Source organism: Echiichthys vipera (genome assembly GCF_963691815.1).
Source record: "Echiichthys vipera genome assembly, chromosome: 9".
Lineage (NCBI taxonomy): Eukaryota > Metazoa > Chordata > Actinopteri > Perciformes > Trachinidae > Echiichthys > Echiichthys vipera.
The window spans coordinates 15796673-15810825 of record NC_139834.1 but is presented as its reverse complement, the minus strand read 5'-3'; the positions used below and the strand labels follow the sequence as shown (position 1 = coordinate 15810825).

General features: G+C 40.6%; 1 protein-coding gene across 1 annotated transcript; it reads left to right on the top strand.

The window, feature by feature from the left end:
* Nucleotides 1-2305: 2305 nt before the first annotated feature.
* Nucleotides 2306-13294, top strand: LOC310952032 (extracellular matrix protein 2; the record flags this gene model as incomplete). The annotated part of the gene is made up of 9 exons (XM_083920519.1): nucleotides 2306-2392; nucleotides 2581-2793; nucleotides 2899-3232; nucleotides 3767-3882; nucleotides 5740-5872; nucleotides 5949-6106; nucleotides 6284-6423; nucleotides 12358-12684; nucleotides 13117-13294. 9 exons carry the CDS (start codon nucleotides 2306-2308, stop codon nucleotides 13292-13294), a joined length of 1686 nt encoding a protein of 561 aa, XP_083776645.1.
* Between the last annotated feature and the right edge of the window lie 859 nt (nucleotides 13295-14153).

The following is a 14153-nucleotide window of genomic DNA, read 5'->3' as shown; positions in this document are numbered from 1 at the left end:
ACATGTCATGAATTCAAATGCATTACAGGAAGATTTAGTTTAGTGATTTAGATTTTAGTGATATCTATTTCTAGATGGATTTGACATTTTCAGATATTCATTGTCAGTGGATTTTGGTGCTGTGTTTATCAAACTTTGGTGCCACCGTGAGGCTCACATTTGATTTTTTTTTTTTATTCAGCCTCGCCAAGTCAGAGTTGCTGAGGGGAGGACTTTAAGCCTCTGGAAATTGGGCACCCTGTCTCGCTGAGCCAAGGGCCCCCCACATTTGTGTTTTTAAGAGAAATGTTCGCATCATGAGATCACTTAATGTTTTACTGCTAACTATCAAGTGTTTGCGTATTAACACCAAACTAAGATGGTGAACATAACTGCAAAATGTTTGCTACATGTGGTTTTTACAGATGCTTGTACATGTTCTAGAGCTGGCACCTTTTTAGTGAAGAAAAAAAGCGAGAAAACAAGGTAGTAAAGTTTGGCTGCGATGACAAGGATAATACAGTAGGTCACATCAGAGATGGCAAAAGTTATTTTGTCTCTTAACCAAGTCACTGGACAATGTTAAAGTCATGAAGTCGGATGAGTCGTAGGCCTCTGCAGTGGAAACTGTTAACCCAGGGTGTTGTCATACTGAGGTTAAGGAAGGGGTTGAATGTGGTCAGTGGATTGCTGCACGTTCCTGTCAAGATTTAAATGAATAGCTTTAGGACGCATCACCATTTACCTTGGAAGAGCTCAACTTATGTGTTTTACTGTTTACTGTCAAGTTGTCCAATGTGCCATTTGGAATGAGTCTGGATTCTTCTGTTATATCTGTCCCATGAACTGAGCTTCGGCTCCAGAAAAACAAAAATGGCCACAGATTAAAACATAAAAATAACCTAATATGATCCGAAATGATCGTATTTCAGATCCCGTTAATCACAGAAGCTGTCGTCTGGAACATGCCAACACACACACAGACATTTTGACAGATTTAGTGCGAGTATGTGTGGTTATCGAGCAAATAAAGAGGGGCTGTCCGCAGGTTTCACCCCACAGTGAAAATCCCAGTTTGGCTCAACAGTCAGCCAGTGGCACCTGCATGGCTTAGTGGTGAGTGTGAATATGTGCACACCCCAGACAACATGTGTAGTACCATCACTGTGTGTGTGTGTGTGTGTGTGTGTGTGTGTGTGTGCGTACAGACAGTATTGTGCGTACAGAACGTAGAGACAGGCTCATTGTTGATTTCTCAGAGGTCGTGTTTGTTTTCATACATACATGCTAGTGGAGCTTGGCCAAGGTTGGCTCTGACCTGAACTGTCTACCAAGTCTGTCTCTTGTTTGGAAAAGGCCCCAATGTCAGTCTGTTTCAGTCAGGAGAAAAACACAAAACTGACAGTGGATCACAAATTTATTATTCACATGATAATGTCCCACTCGAATATATCACAGTTGCATGAAACTTATTGTGTTCAAGTTTCTATACTTTACCCTCCGTCTGTGTCTCAACTCCTCCATGTTAGCAGACAGTTACTGAAGGGTGAGGAGAGACGAGGAGGAGCAGGGCGGGTCTGTCTATTTCATGGGCCGATGAACGAAGGTTTTTATTAACAATGTGACTGCTTTTTTTTTTTATCTCTCCGCCTCCTAGATATTCCTTTCCATCCTCCTGCTCTTGCTTCATTTCAGCATTTACTCAGAGTAGGGGGGATGTGCAATATGGTTTAGTACTGCTTCTGGCAGACTCACAACAGCGAAAGCACCATAGCTTTTACTACAAGTTGACTGCTGCTCACAGAGTTACTTCCCTTTGGCATTACCATCTGCACTTCCTGTGGATTTGCATCTTCCTCACTTTAGCCCTGAAGTTCTAAAAGTTTTTGACTTCTCTCTTCAACTGAAAACTGTTAAACTGAGTAAACATTTAACAATGCAGATGCCATGGACATGGATCACACTCATTTGTCTGTGTGGCGCAGTTTTACGTGGACAAAGCCTAAACTATTTGCATGATATGGACGCATACTTGGAAACCTCTGAGTCAACTGAATCAGAAGCAGCAGCCTTTCATCCACCAGGAGTTGATATAGGAGTGAGCTTGTTCGATACACATGCTTCAAGTGTAACCTTCCCTTCTGGTAAGATTATCTTTTTGTCTTTCAAATGCTGCCTGTTTCTGTCTGAATGAACTTGGCTAATACATGCTTTGATAACTAGAATAGTTGTACATTATTTAGCATACAGAGCAGAGTGAAAAATGAACATTTATATTTTGTTTTCTTTCTGTTATGCTATCTGATATGTGAAGAAGTAAGTGAGGATGAGCATCTCCAATTGGAAGCAGAGAAGGAGAGAGAGCATCAAGGAGTTGATTTCCGGAAGATGGAGGCTGGTAGAAGAAGGAGAGGTGCCTGGGGGAAGAGGATACACGCAGCTTCAGTGATGTCCACTGCATATAGAATAGTATGTATGGCACTTGTTCTACCATGTGAACACAGAAATGCATTTTTTTCTAAAAAAGACAAGCAAGGTTGCACATTTTAGCTTCAATGTGAGCACTGAATCATGTCATTGACTTCCTGTGGCTTATTGCAGGCAGGGTTGGGGCGACCCTTGATAGGCTGGAGGAAGCGTGGAAAAGGAGAGGAGAGCAGCGCTCTGGTGGCTGCACTTAAGGACCTTCATGCTGAAAAGCGGCGGTTGATGGATCAAGGGAAAGCACAAGAGGAGGAAGAAGATGATGATGATGATGATGATGATGATGATGATGATGATGATGATGATGATGAAGAAGAGGAGGAGGAAGAGGTTTGATATTTCTTTTACAAATGAGGACGATGTTTTGCTATAGTTTACTGAATCATTCGTGAAGCAATTTTCTCTCATGTAACTTTTTAAAAATTTCTCTGTCAGGAAGAAGAAGAAGAAGAAGAAGAAGAAGAAGAAGAAGAAGAAGAAGAAGAAGAAGAAGAAGAAGAAGAAGAAGAAGAAGAAGAAGAAGAAGAAGAAGAAGAAGAAGAAGAAGAAGAAGAAGAAGAAGAAGAAGAAGAAGAAGAAGAAGAAGAAGAAGAAGAAGAAGAAGAAACAACTGAGGCTCCCAACAATCAGACAGAAACACAATCCAGCTCTACAGAGTCTTCTCTCAGCGAGTGTCAAACTGCAGACAGAGAAATCAGCTGCAGGGGCATTGGCATGACTAACCTGCCAATCATTCACAACCTGCTGGCTACAAATCTGGACATGGCAGGTGTGTGTGTGTGAGTGCTTATATAGTTATCTTGAAGACCAGTGTTTGGAAATTTCCCAGTGAGGACATTTTTCAAAGGCCTGTTTGGGGTTTAAAACTTGGTTCTAAGGTTCAGGTCTGAATTAGGGTTAGGTTTTGGCGACAGATCATATTATTTACATCAAAACAAAAGTTTCAGCACAGCTATGTCATCATGACATCATCAGGACCTATGAGTCAAGTAAAGTCGCTTATCATACTCATGTCAAATAGCTTCACAAGCTTTATCATATGCGTTCACTACATGTTTGCTACAGCCATCTACAGATGGTAACCCTAGATTTTTGCAAAAACTCTCACAAGACTTGCTTCCTGACCACCTGTACACCTGTACCACCTTGTGCACCCTAACCCCTAACCTATCCCTAACCCAAACTTAACCATTCAAATTCAATGCCTAACCTTAACCATCTCCCAAGACTTTCGCAAATCTTGGGCGAACATCTCGACCCGACCACTACATCATATACCTTACCATGTGTTTTATTTTTAAAGAGAACAACATCAGAATCATCGCTCCACATGTTTTCTCTGGTGTGCCAAACCTGGACACGCTGGACCTGAGCAAAAACAAACTTGATGATGAGTCATTCAGCCAAAACCCTCTGTCTGTGAGTAACACCTCTCTTTTTCAGTCTGAGTCTCAACAGTTCACTCTAATACTTATCTGCAAGTATATCACACTCATTAAGTGGTATTCTGTATGTTTAATCGTACTTGAATGGACAGTTCACTATAGGGCTACCTGTTCTTGCTTTACAACAATGTTACATAGTGTATGTTCTGCGTGATATAAATGCAAAAACGCACATAATGTCATAGTGATGTGATGCATCCAAAACCAAAACATTCTGCAGTGCTACCAGTCTCTAACCTGCAGTTAATCCAGACCTGAAGTACCAGTCCTGCTCTACCTGCAGGCGAGGGAGTGTTACAACTGTAGTTTTTTTTAAAATCAATACCTAGTTTCATCATGTATCTTTATTTGTCCAAAGAGGAAAAACAAATAGAGCCCAAAGGAAAACCAACAATCGATATTTTGCAGTGCCTGGATTGGCTTCCTGTTTGAACAACTAACAGTCTGCAAATGTAGTTTACTAAGTTCTGTGTGTTGGTGCTACATATTTTAACTTGTGAACAATCAAATACCCATTAACATGTACTTGTCTGATTGTCAAGTACCAGAAAAAGACTGTTATGCCAAGATAAGGGATATAAAAAAAAATAAATTCATTGATGTTTGGGAGCTATAAGAGGAACTGTGTCTCTATTTTGAGTGCTCAATTTAGCGTCAAATATTCACTGAAGGTTAGAATATATGTTCAATTATTTTAGCTCAACGCTGATATAAAGCAAAACACAGAGTTCCCGGGAAGGTCCCATATTATAAAAAAATGAGTCTTTCATTATGAAGCAGATCGAGGTGCTATAACTACAGGGAAAGTATCAAAATGCTCAATCAACAGAAAATTGTATGCAGCCCCTATTCAGAAACTGTGGCTTAAAACGAGCCACTTGGACTTTTTCAGGAGGGGGGCTTACAGAGACAGGCGCTAAAACAAAGCATTTAAGACAGAGGGTGAATACAGGGAGTATACTGTATATGAGAAGTAATGGGACCTTTAAAAAACAGCCGCTGCTATAAAGCTTACTGCCTGCAGGTGGTGCAAATTTACTACCTCCGACAACAGGAAGCAACACTGACCTGTCGACACCTTCAAGCTGCGGCTACTATTGTTATAGGTGGAGTAAGTAAGCAGGTGTAAAATTGGTCCGATATCAACACTTAAAAGCTCCCTCTTGTGGAGAATCTGAAGCCTGTTAAATGTGAATGAGTAAAGTAGTGAGTTACAAGCCAGTTTTATAAGTCACTTTGCATCTAATTAAAATAAAATGTAGGCTATATCCTGTATCATTACAGTAATAAAAGAGCACGGAAAATTGCATTAACTAATCCTTTCTAAGAATAACCTCTGGTCTAACCTCTAAATGACCACAGGGTGAACACAGATCCTGACCACGCTGAGGCAGCCCACCACACCTCAGCATACTCTCACAGTATTGGCTGGACAGACCTGTTGGAAAACAGCTGCAGCCAATGATGGGAAGAATAAAAGAAAATTATTTTTATTTTCTTTCTTCATTTTCTGCTCACATCCCGTAATGACAGAGGGCTGATGGACTGGCTCAGGGGATCCTGCAAAAGATTCAGTCCACTGGTTTTAGTTGACACACATAAACCACAGCGGCTTTCAGTGAAGAGCCACACAAAGTGGCTTTTACTAAAAATACAACATGATAGATGACATGGAAGAGATGCACAGATTTGGTGTATTTCTGTAAACTCTGTGATTGTGACCTTCCCTGCAAGTCGGGATGGAAAATTATGGATCTCGAGTCAAGTATCCATTTTGTCTGTTTTATCTCTCTGGTCCTTTCACCCTTTTTTTTGGCTGCATGTCATGAAGAACTTGACCTTTCTGAAGAAGCTGAACCTAGATGGAAACCAGCTTACCATGATCCCAGCGCTGCCACCATCTCTGGAGGAGCTCAAGATTAATAGCAACAAGCTCAGCACAGTCACCCCTCACTGTTTCAAAGGTAGGATTTGTTTCTAGATACATGGAGAAGAGAAATGTCTGGTGTGAAAAGAATATAATGAAGTATTCCCCTTTAGGTTTGATGAACCTGTTGAATCTGGAGTTGGAGGAGAATACTCTCAATGAGGGCACTGTGTCACCGCTAGCCTTCAAACCGCTAGAGAGACTTCTGGAACTCCAGCTGGACAACAACCGCTTCCGTTCCCTCCCTCTGGGACTTCCTCCCTCTCTTCAGGTGCACTGGTATCAGTTTACTGAATCTCCTTAAAATGTTAGAAGCCGCTAAAGGAGGCAACTGGGATTCAGAATTGTACTCAGGGTCTCAGAGAGCCAAACACTGAACAGGGACAAGAACTGAGATGTCCAAAATGAGACATCCCTGTCTGTCTATGTCTTTTTTTTTTTCATATAGGAGCTGGAGGTAAATGAAAATCTGCTTGAGGAGGTGACAGTGGAGTCACTGAGGAGCTGCGTCCATTTGCGAGTGCTGGACTTGAGTCACAACCTGCTGCATGAGCAAGGCATTGCTACCCAAGCCTGGACCCATGTCAGGTATGCCATCCATCCAGAATTAATGATTTAAAGGCGAGACACTACAGGCAAAAATCTATTTTGGGGGGATTTTGAGCAATTTTGCTTCCATAACACATATTCTTTTATACTAGTGGAAATAAAACATTCAAAATACACTTGATGTCTATTTTACTACACTTTATCAACTTGTGTCTGCAGATTTCTCCTAAATTTACCAAAAGTTATCATTAGATAATGCCTCATTTGCATATTTAAACAAAAAACTTTTAATCCAAAAGAACAACTGTCTTAATGTAAGTAATCAACTGGGGAAGCTTCATGGTGATATCTATGAGTTGTGTTTTTTTTTTATACCCCATTCACCTTTAGTGTCTGCCCATAAAATAATAATATTGAGTTCTTCTATCAGCCACAAGAGGGTAGAGTGATGTTGTTTGGTATTCTGGACAATGTTACCATTTTTTAATCTTTAAAAAGTTATCAGTTGATAATTGTGGCTTTGAAAAGATTTGAAATAACACATCTTCATCAAATGATGATAGATCCTCTGACAGATCAGTTTACTATTCCAATCATCAATATCAGCAGACGAGGCTGACGCTCTTTTTCACACACAAGAATGAAAAATAATATTAACACACTCAGAAACAATCCAGATCAGTACTTTTGATACCACTGTCTTTGGTTGACGATCTGACCGGTTGACACAAAGACAGACACTTTTAAATATATATATACGGTATATTCTCTTCTTCTCTGTGCCATTCTTTCTCTCTCACACCCGCACCCGCACCCACACACACACACACACACACACACACACACACACACACACACACACACACACACACACACACACACACACACACACACACACACACACACACCTACACACACACACACACACACACACAAGTTATGACAGCTGACCTTGTGTACTTAGATCAGCAGGCGTGTGAGGGAGAGCTTGAGGGCAACTGTGTGCCTGTATGTGTCTGCTTGTGTTTGTTCTTATGTCTCAATGTGTCTATGACGGTGTGTGTGTGTGTGTGTGTGTGTGTGTGTGTGTGTGTGTACTTTAAATTTAGTAAATTCCAGTGGGTTTTTCTCAGCTCCCTGGGATCCTGGTGAACCACAGTGGGAGCTTCAGGGAAAAGTGAGGGAGAAAAAAATTATAAAGACAGTGCAATTGGAGAAAATGGTTAGACTAAATGATTATGTGAAAGAAAAAATAGAAATATGAAATTGAGAAAATATATACAGGCTTTTCCCCTGGATACATTTTTGACTGAAGAAATGAAACAGTTAAACACAAGACTTGTCCAAAGAGGGAGATAAAGTGAAATAGAGAAAATTCAAGGAGGCAGTACTCTTCCCTTGACTTCTGACTTGGATGTGTTTGACATTTGACACTTGACCGCATTAGTGGTGAGAGCAGCGATCTTCCCATTGGCACTGAAGGATTATTAGCTGGTCCTTCATTTCAAAAGCTTCCTTCAGCACTGCATAGACCAGAGTGGTGACAAATTCAAGTGGACCCGAACTCTGCCAACACAGTAGAAGTTGAAACCTTAAAGGCCAGAGGTCATTTGTGACCCGAGTGGCCGTGAAACAAGACTCCTCCCTTTGGTTGGATTATACGTATGCTATTCTGCCAACCTGTTATAATTAAATCTACATTTAACTACCTGTAGAGAATCTATTCATCATGTAGTTCTGCAGAGGTGTGTGGAGAAATACACTGGGAAAGACTGAAAAGTAAATCGCTTAATGATAAAAAATAAACTGCAGTGTGCTGGTTCTGGTTAGTGGAGCACCTCTGTTCCATATCATGGAGTCAGTGTTATTGCTACCTCCTGCTGTGGTTCAGGGATTGGAGGTAAAACAGGAGGTTACAGGGAGCTGGGGAGTGCATTTTGTACCTGGAATATGTTTTAAGGAGACTGGGCCGACTGCCAGCCTCTCACCTCATTTTCTACTTGATAATATATGTCATCTATGGTCAGTACTGTGTTAGATGCATGTATTATAACCTAATATTATACAGGTGTTTAGTTTACCAGATCCCTTTTTCTGTACTCAGGAAACTTATCCCAGATCTGTCTTAAGTTTCTGTTCCTCTGGGTGTGTTTACAATTTCCAGTGTGTGACCGTTGTGTAAGCATATGCACACGCTTAACAACCAGTGGTGGAATTATTTATACTCACGTTCAGTACAGTATTTAGATTCCTTGAGTTAATATATGGTACTTTATACTTTGTACTTTTATTACGCTTAGACTAGTTACTAAGAGTTTACATTCAACACACACACACACACACACACACACACACACACACACACACACACACACACACACACACACACACACACACACACACACACATATATATATTACTGATTAAAGCTATGTGAATATCACTCGTTCCAAAAATTATTATCCATGAGTAATATGTTTTCAGTTGCAGTTTTTAATTTCTGCCTTCAAATATATTTATTGGGAAAACTGTTGTTGTTGAATGCTGTATTGTGAGCATTCTGCTTAAGTTACCCAATAATACATGGTTTTCTGCAGCTTTACATAGCAGCCTTGTAAATGTGTCATCAGCTTAATAATGATCCAGTAAAACTTCACTGGCAGTATAAATAAGTGACAGAGAAGTGTTGTCTTATTTGTTATTCAACCTTATGTTGTGTTGAAACCGAATTATATTTTTTTTCCATTTGGTTTTGATTAGTTTTTGAGGACCTCTGTATAGATTATTCATTGCTGCAGGCTCATATCAAATGCAGGCATAGGATCAGCAATCATCACACCAGATATATGGCGCACAAAGGGTTCCACATCATCAGCCTTGTGAGAGGTTAAATACCTGGATATCCACACCAGTTAGTTGGACCAGTCCCAGCCTGGTCAGTTGCGTACATGAACTGATGAAGCCTCTTGGATGAGAGGTGAAACGTGTTCCTAGACAAATAACCAAGTCCAGTTGCTATTGACTGAAATTGCTTTGAGGATAACGATGGCCTGGACAAATGAGAACATTCACAGGCACACTAGATATGTGTTAAGTTATGTTATGAGCCTGATAGGACTCTAACAAAAGCTCTTTTATCTTTGGACCATCACAAATCGCTTTCGTAATGAGCTAAACATAAATGGGAAAACAAGCAGCACACATGCAAACACCAACCAAACCAAACCAAACACCGATGTCAAATGAAAACATCTGAGTTTAATTAAATGATCCCTGATTTACATTTAGAGGTTGAACACCTTCAATCAGAAAAAGTATGTATGCTACATACAAATACTCACAATGGATGGACGGTATAAATACCACTGCAGTAAATTATATAAAGTCATATTCTGCGTTTAATCAAATCCAACTGTGCTTTAGTCAGTTTTGAACAGATGTGTCAAATGGCCCCAGATACTGCCGGATATCAGCTTACCTGTACATCTATAAATTCAGTGCTCACAGAAGCCCGTACCATAATGATTTGATGTAGCTGAAGATGGTCCACTATCATCCATCCATCATTTGAATCTACTTCTATCTAACCAGCCACCCTACCTGGATACATTACCTATCCTGGTTAGGTTGCCGAAGTACAACAGCTTGTGTAGTGCTGGCACATATTGATCTGTGTTTATATATAAGTAACGCAGTAGTGTTTTTGTATATACAGCCAAACCCCTATGTTTGCTGGTTACCATAACAACCCAACAGCCTGAGGATGAGAACCCCATCAGCTTGATTACTCCTGGCTATTGCTTTGCACAGAAATATGGACATACACACACATTTGTGCACAAAAAAAAACATTGGGTTTTGTGTAATTGTAAATGTGTGCCTCTATATATGTTTTAGAAATTAAGTTATTAATTAATCTTGGAAGGAGAGTGCATGTGTGCTCCTTTAAATATGTGGACACTTTTTGGGAATTATCATTTTCAAATCCATTTATTTGTGTTTTTATGCACTTGGTGCATATGTGTTTGTGAGAATGTTTATATGCTTTATTTTCTTCTTTGCAACATGTTGCACACAGGCGGGTGTGTATGTGTGTTGGTGTGTGTGTAAGTGCCAGTGAGTGGGAGTGTTGAGGGTGGAGGACTTTGAGAAGAGTGGACTGTGTGTCCCTCTGCTCATTAATACCATGTGGAGCTCCAAGCAATGGTGGACTGCTGCTGAGCTTCCTGGCAAAGATTTAGAATACCAATAGGCAGTACACTGGTCTGAACTGGTGCTGAGAAGCTGATAGAGCAATATGTTTCAGGGTTTTAATTTAAAGCAGAAGCTACATTTTCACAGCAATCTGTAACAACTGCCACAATTCGTATTGGTTAAACAAATAGCATTGGCTTTTGCGTTTCTGTGTTTCTTAGTTCTGTCATTGTGCTCACTCCCCTATCTTAAATTTGTTTTCAGTGAAACATTTATGGTTGTATTTATGTGATGTTTCATTACACCTCTGTTAAGCAGAGAGGCACATAACCAACCTCAGGTTCCCTAAAGTCCTTAGTGGACCTTGTTTGACCAAATGGGGGGAGGAAGGCCTCGTGCAAACCATGACCTTTTCAATACTGATAAATGATCGGAAGTTGCTTAATGTACCAACGTTTTGATTGATTTAGGGATTTTTTGTGTCTCCTTGACACACATCTCATGGAAATATAAACCCACAAAATCACTAGTGATTAACATAACCTGGGAGTAGTAAAGTTTAAGGGAGGCGAGCTAATGCAGAGGTCTTACTCTTAAGTCACCTTTACGAGGAGCAGAAATGCTGAGGCACCAAATTTCAGAAAGACGTCAGTCCAAGCGTCTCCTACATCCATAACCCTTCACTCACTTACTCCTCATTGGTCCCCATTTCACTTCACTGTGTGGTCATTGGCTACCACCTTAGAGTGTTCTGAGGCTGCTTAGTTTGGTCCATGAATGGCGGAAGAACAGGAAATGAGGTTCCTCTCCTGTGGTGAGCTGTGCTATAAACTCACAACAGCTGTGTTGGATCTTCCAACAAAAGACACTGAACCCCTGTATTGCATCTTCACCTCAGACCCATGAGTCCTGGTCCTCTCCATATAATCGTTCATTCTCTTTCCCGCAAACCAAACATTTTCATACCCCCTATCCACCACTCAGCCGGGATCCATTATTCCCCCCCTTCTGCTCCCCATGATTCCCCCGCCGCCTAGGCTCCCACTCTGCCTTTCTGATTCCCCAAAAGCGTTCGTAGGAGAGTCCAGTAACTATAAAACATAACGTCTGCAGTTAAAAGCCTTGGAATAAGAGTGGAAGAGGGCATCCATTATTGTTATTATTATTATTTATTATTATTGTTACTGTATGTGTGTGTGTGTGTGTGTGTGTGTGTGTGTGTGTGTGTGTGTGTGTGTGTGTGTGTGTGTGTAGTTTAAATATAGTGAATTCCAGTGGGTTTTTCTTACCTCCCTGGGATCCTGGTGTTATTGTTAACTGGAATTTTGACACGTGAATGTGAGTACCAAATGTTATTGCAATCCATTCAATAGTTGTTGAAACATTTCACTCAAAACCACAAATATCAAGCTCATGGTGGTGCTAGAATTAAAGTTGGGGGATCTCCAAAATCTTCAGGATACATCATCTGGGAACCATGAATGTCTCTATCTATCCAGAAGTCAGGATGATCTTACTGACTCAGTGAAAGTCAGTAAGATAGATCCTGTGGGGACCACAAATGTCTGTATAAGATTTCATGGTCACCCATCTCATAGTTGAGATATTTCAGTGTGGACCAAAATGGTAGAACGACAGTCCAACAGACCAACAACACCATCCATACAGCCGTGCAGCTACCATGGCTAGAAATATCCAAAAAGTGAAATTCTCATTTGAATGTCTTTTCGTAGATATCTCACCAAGATTCATGATTCATCTGTGTGTGTTTCTTTTCAGGTCCCTGGAGGCCTTGGACCTGTCCTACAACCGATTCACCTCTGTACCAATGAATTTGCCCAGCCGTCTCCATAGACTGACCCTCCAACACAACAACATCAGTCACATTGCCGCCTTCACGTTCCGTCACATGCGGTCCAGCCTAGAGTCCCTCCGCCTATCCCACAATGCCTTGATCAATGAAGGTATAGAACGAGTCTCTTTTGTTGGAACGTACCGCTCACTGGCTGAGCTCCTGTTGGACAACAATCATCTGAGGGAGATCCCTCGCTGTGTTCGACAGTTTAAGAACCTGCAGTTGCTGAGACTGGACAACAACAAGATCAGGTAGAATTACACTATCCATTAATTTTTAAAAGTCAGAATGGATTTTCATAATTCAGGGATAAACTTGTTGCCTAATCCTGTCCTAAAACCATTAGCTCTATTGGGGCACCTCCCTTTGGAGATGACTATAAGGAGCTTGGCAAAGAAGCAAAGAAGGATATTGCTGCACATTCGGTACAAATACATTATTCAAACCAACATTTGAACAACAGTCCTCATCAGCATGAAGATCATTGTCATATGTTGTCTTATTACCGTCTGTGAGCTAAACAAGACTTTGTGTCCCCCTTGATCTAACACAGTAACACTGGTGGCCAAAGCACTTGTACAGCTCAGTGCACTTATTTGAGCATGTGGGGAAACTAACAAATCATCACTTGTGGAAAGAAAGTGCAGAATCTAAAATTAAGTCAACGTATGTTGTGGTTTCAGGCTGGTGAGGCAGTGGGGAGTGTGCCACCCTCGTAATTCTGGCTCCACCTTGGCTTCAATCCACTTGGAAAATAATCTGCTGGAAGTGGAGAGGATTCCCCCAAATGCCTTTTCCTGTCTCACGGATGCTCAGGGACTTGTCCTCTATCCGCAAAAGGGGCACTCATTAAACGAATAGATTGCACAACAGTGTAATGGACAAACATAGACAGCTACATACCCATAGTATACGCATGAGCATTGTTGTGACATACAGCTACTCAATACTGTCTTGCTGTTTTCTGTATCCTTCATTTGCCTCATTACTTGTCTCATTCGGGCATCAAACCCATCAGGGATGGTTCACAAGAAATAGCTGTATCATGTAGTTTACTTAGTCAGGCAATGCTATCATTTTATCATCCCCAAACGTATATTTTTCTTTCACATCTCACCTTTGATTAGGAAAATGAATGTAATGTTTTTTTTAATGTATTAAAGTAAATGTGTAATTTAACCAGTAATGGAAATAATCATTATGTAAAATGCTATTTGGGTTGTTAAAGGATAATACATGGCGACGGTATCAAGACCTGCTCAAAACTCATTTCATTCAAGTATAAAGTATTTAAGTGATACTTTTGAGAAAATGGATTAACCTATAGAGACTTAGACTTAGACTTCTCTTTACTGATCCTTTGGGATGACTCCTGCAAGGAAATTGAGATTCCAGCAGCTTACAAAAACCCAAGGGAGGTATAAAAAAAATATAGTAAAGGATAACCAATAAACTCTTAGCTAAATAAATACTGAAAGTCTCTGCTCAAAACACGTTTCATTCAAGTATAAAGTATTTAAGTGATACTTTTGAGAAAATGGATTAACCTATTATATGTGTCTCTAGTCTCTAGTCTCTATGTCTCTAGTTTAAGTCTGGGCTTGCAGGAGGAGCCTTTAGTCGGGGTAAGTGGTAGTAGGGGTGTTTGGATGTGACAGGGATATCGCATAAGGGTCCCTAAGTGAAAGCAACATGTCTGGTGACACAGTGTGAACTTAAG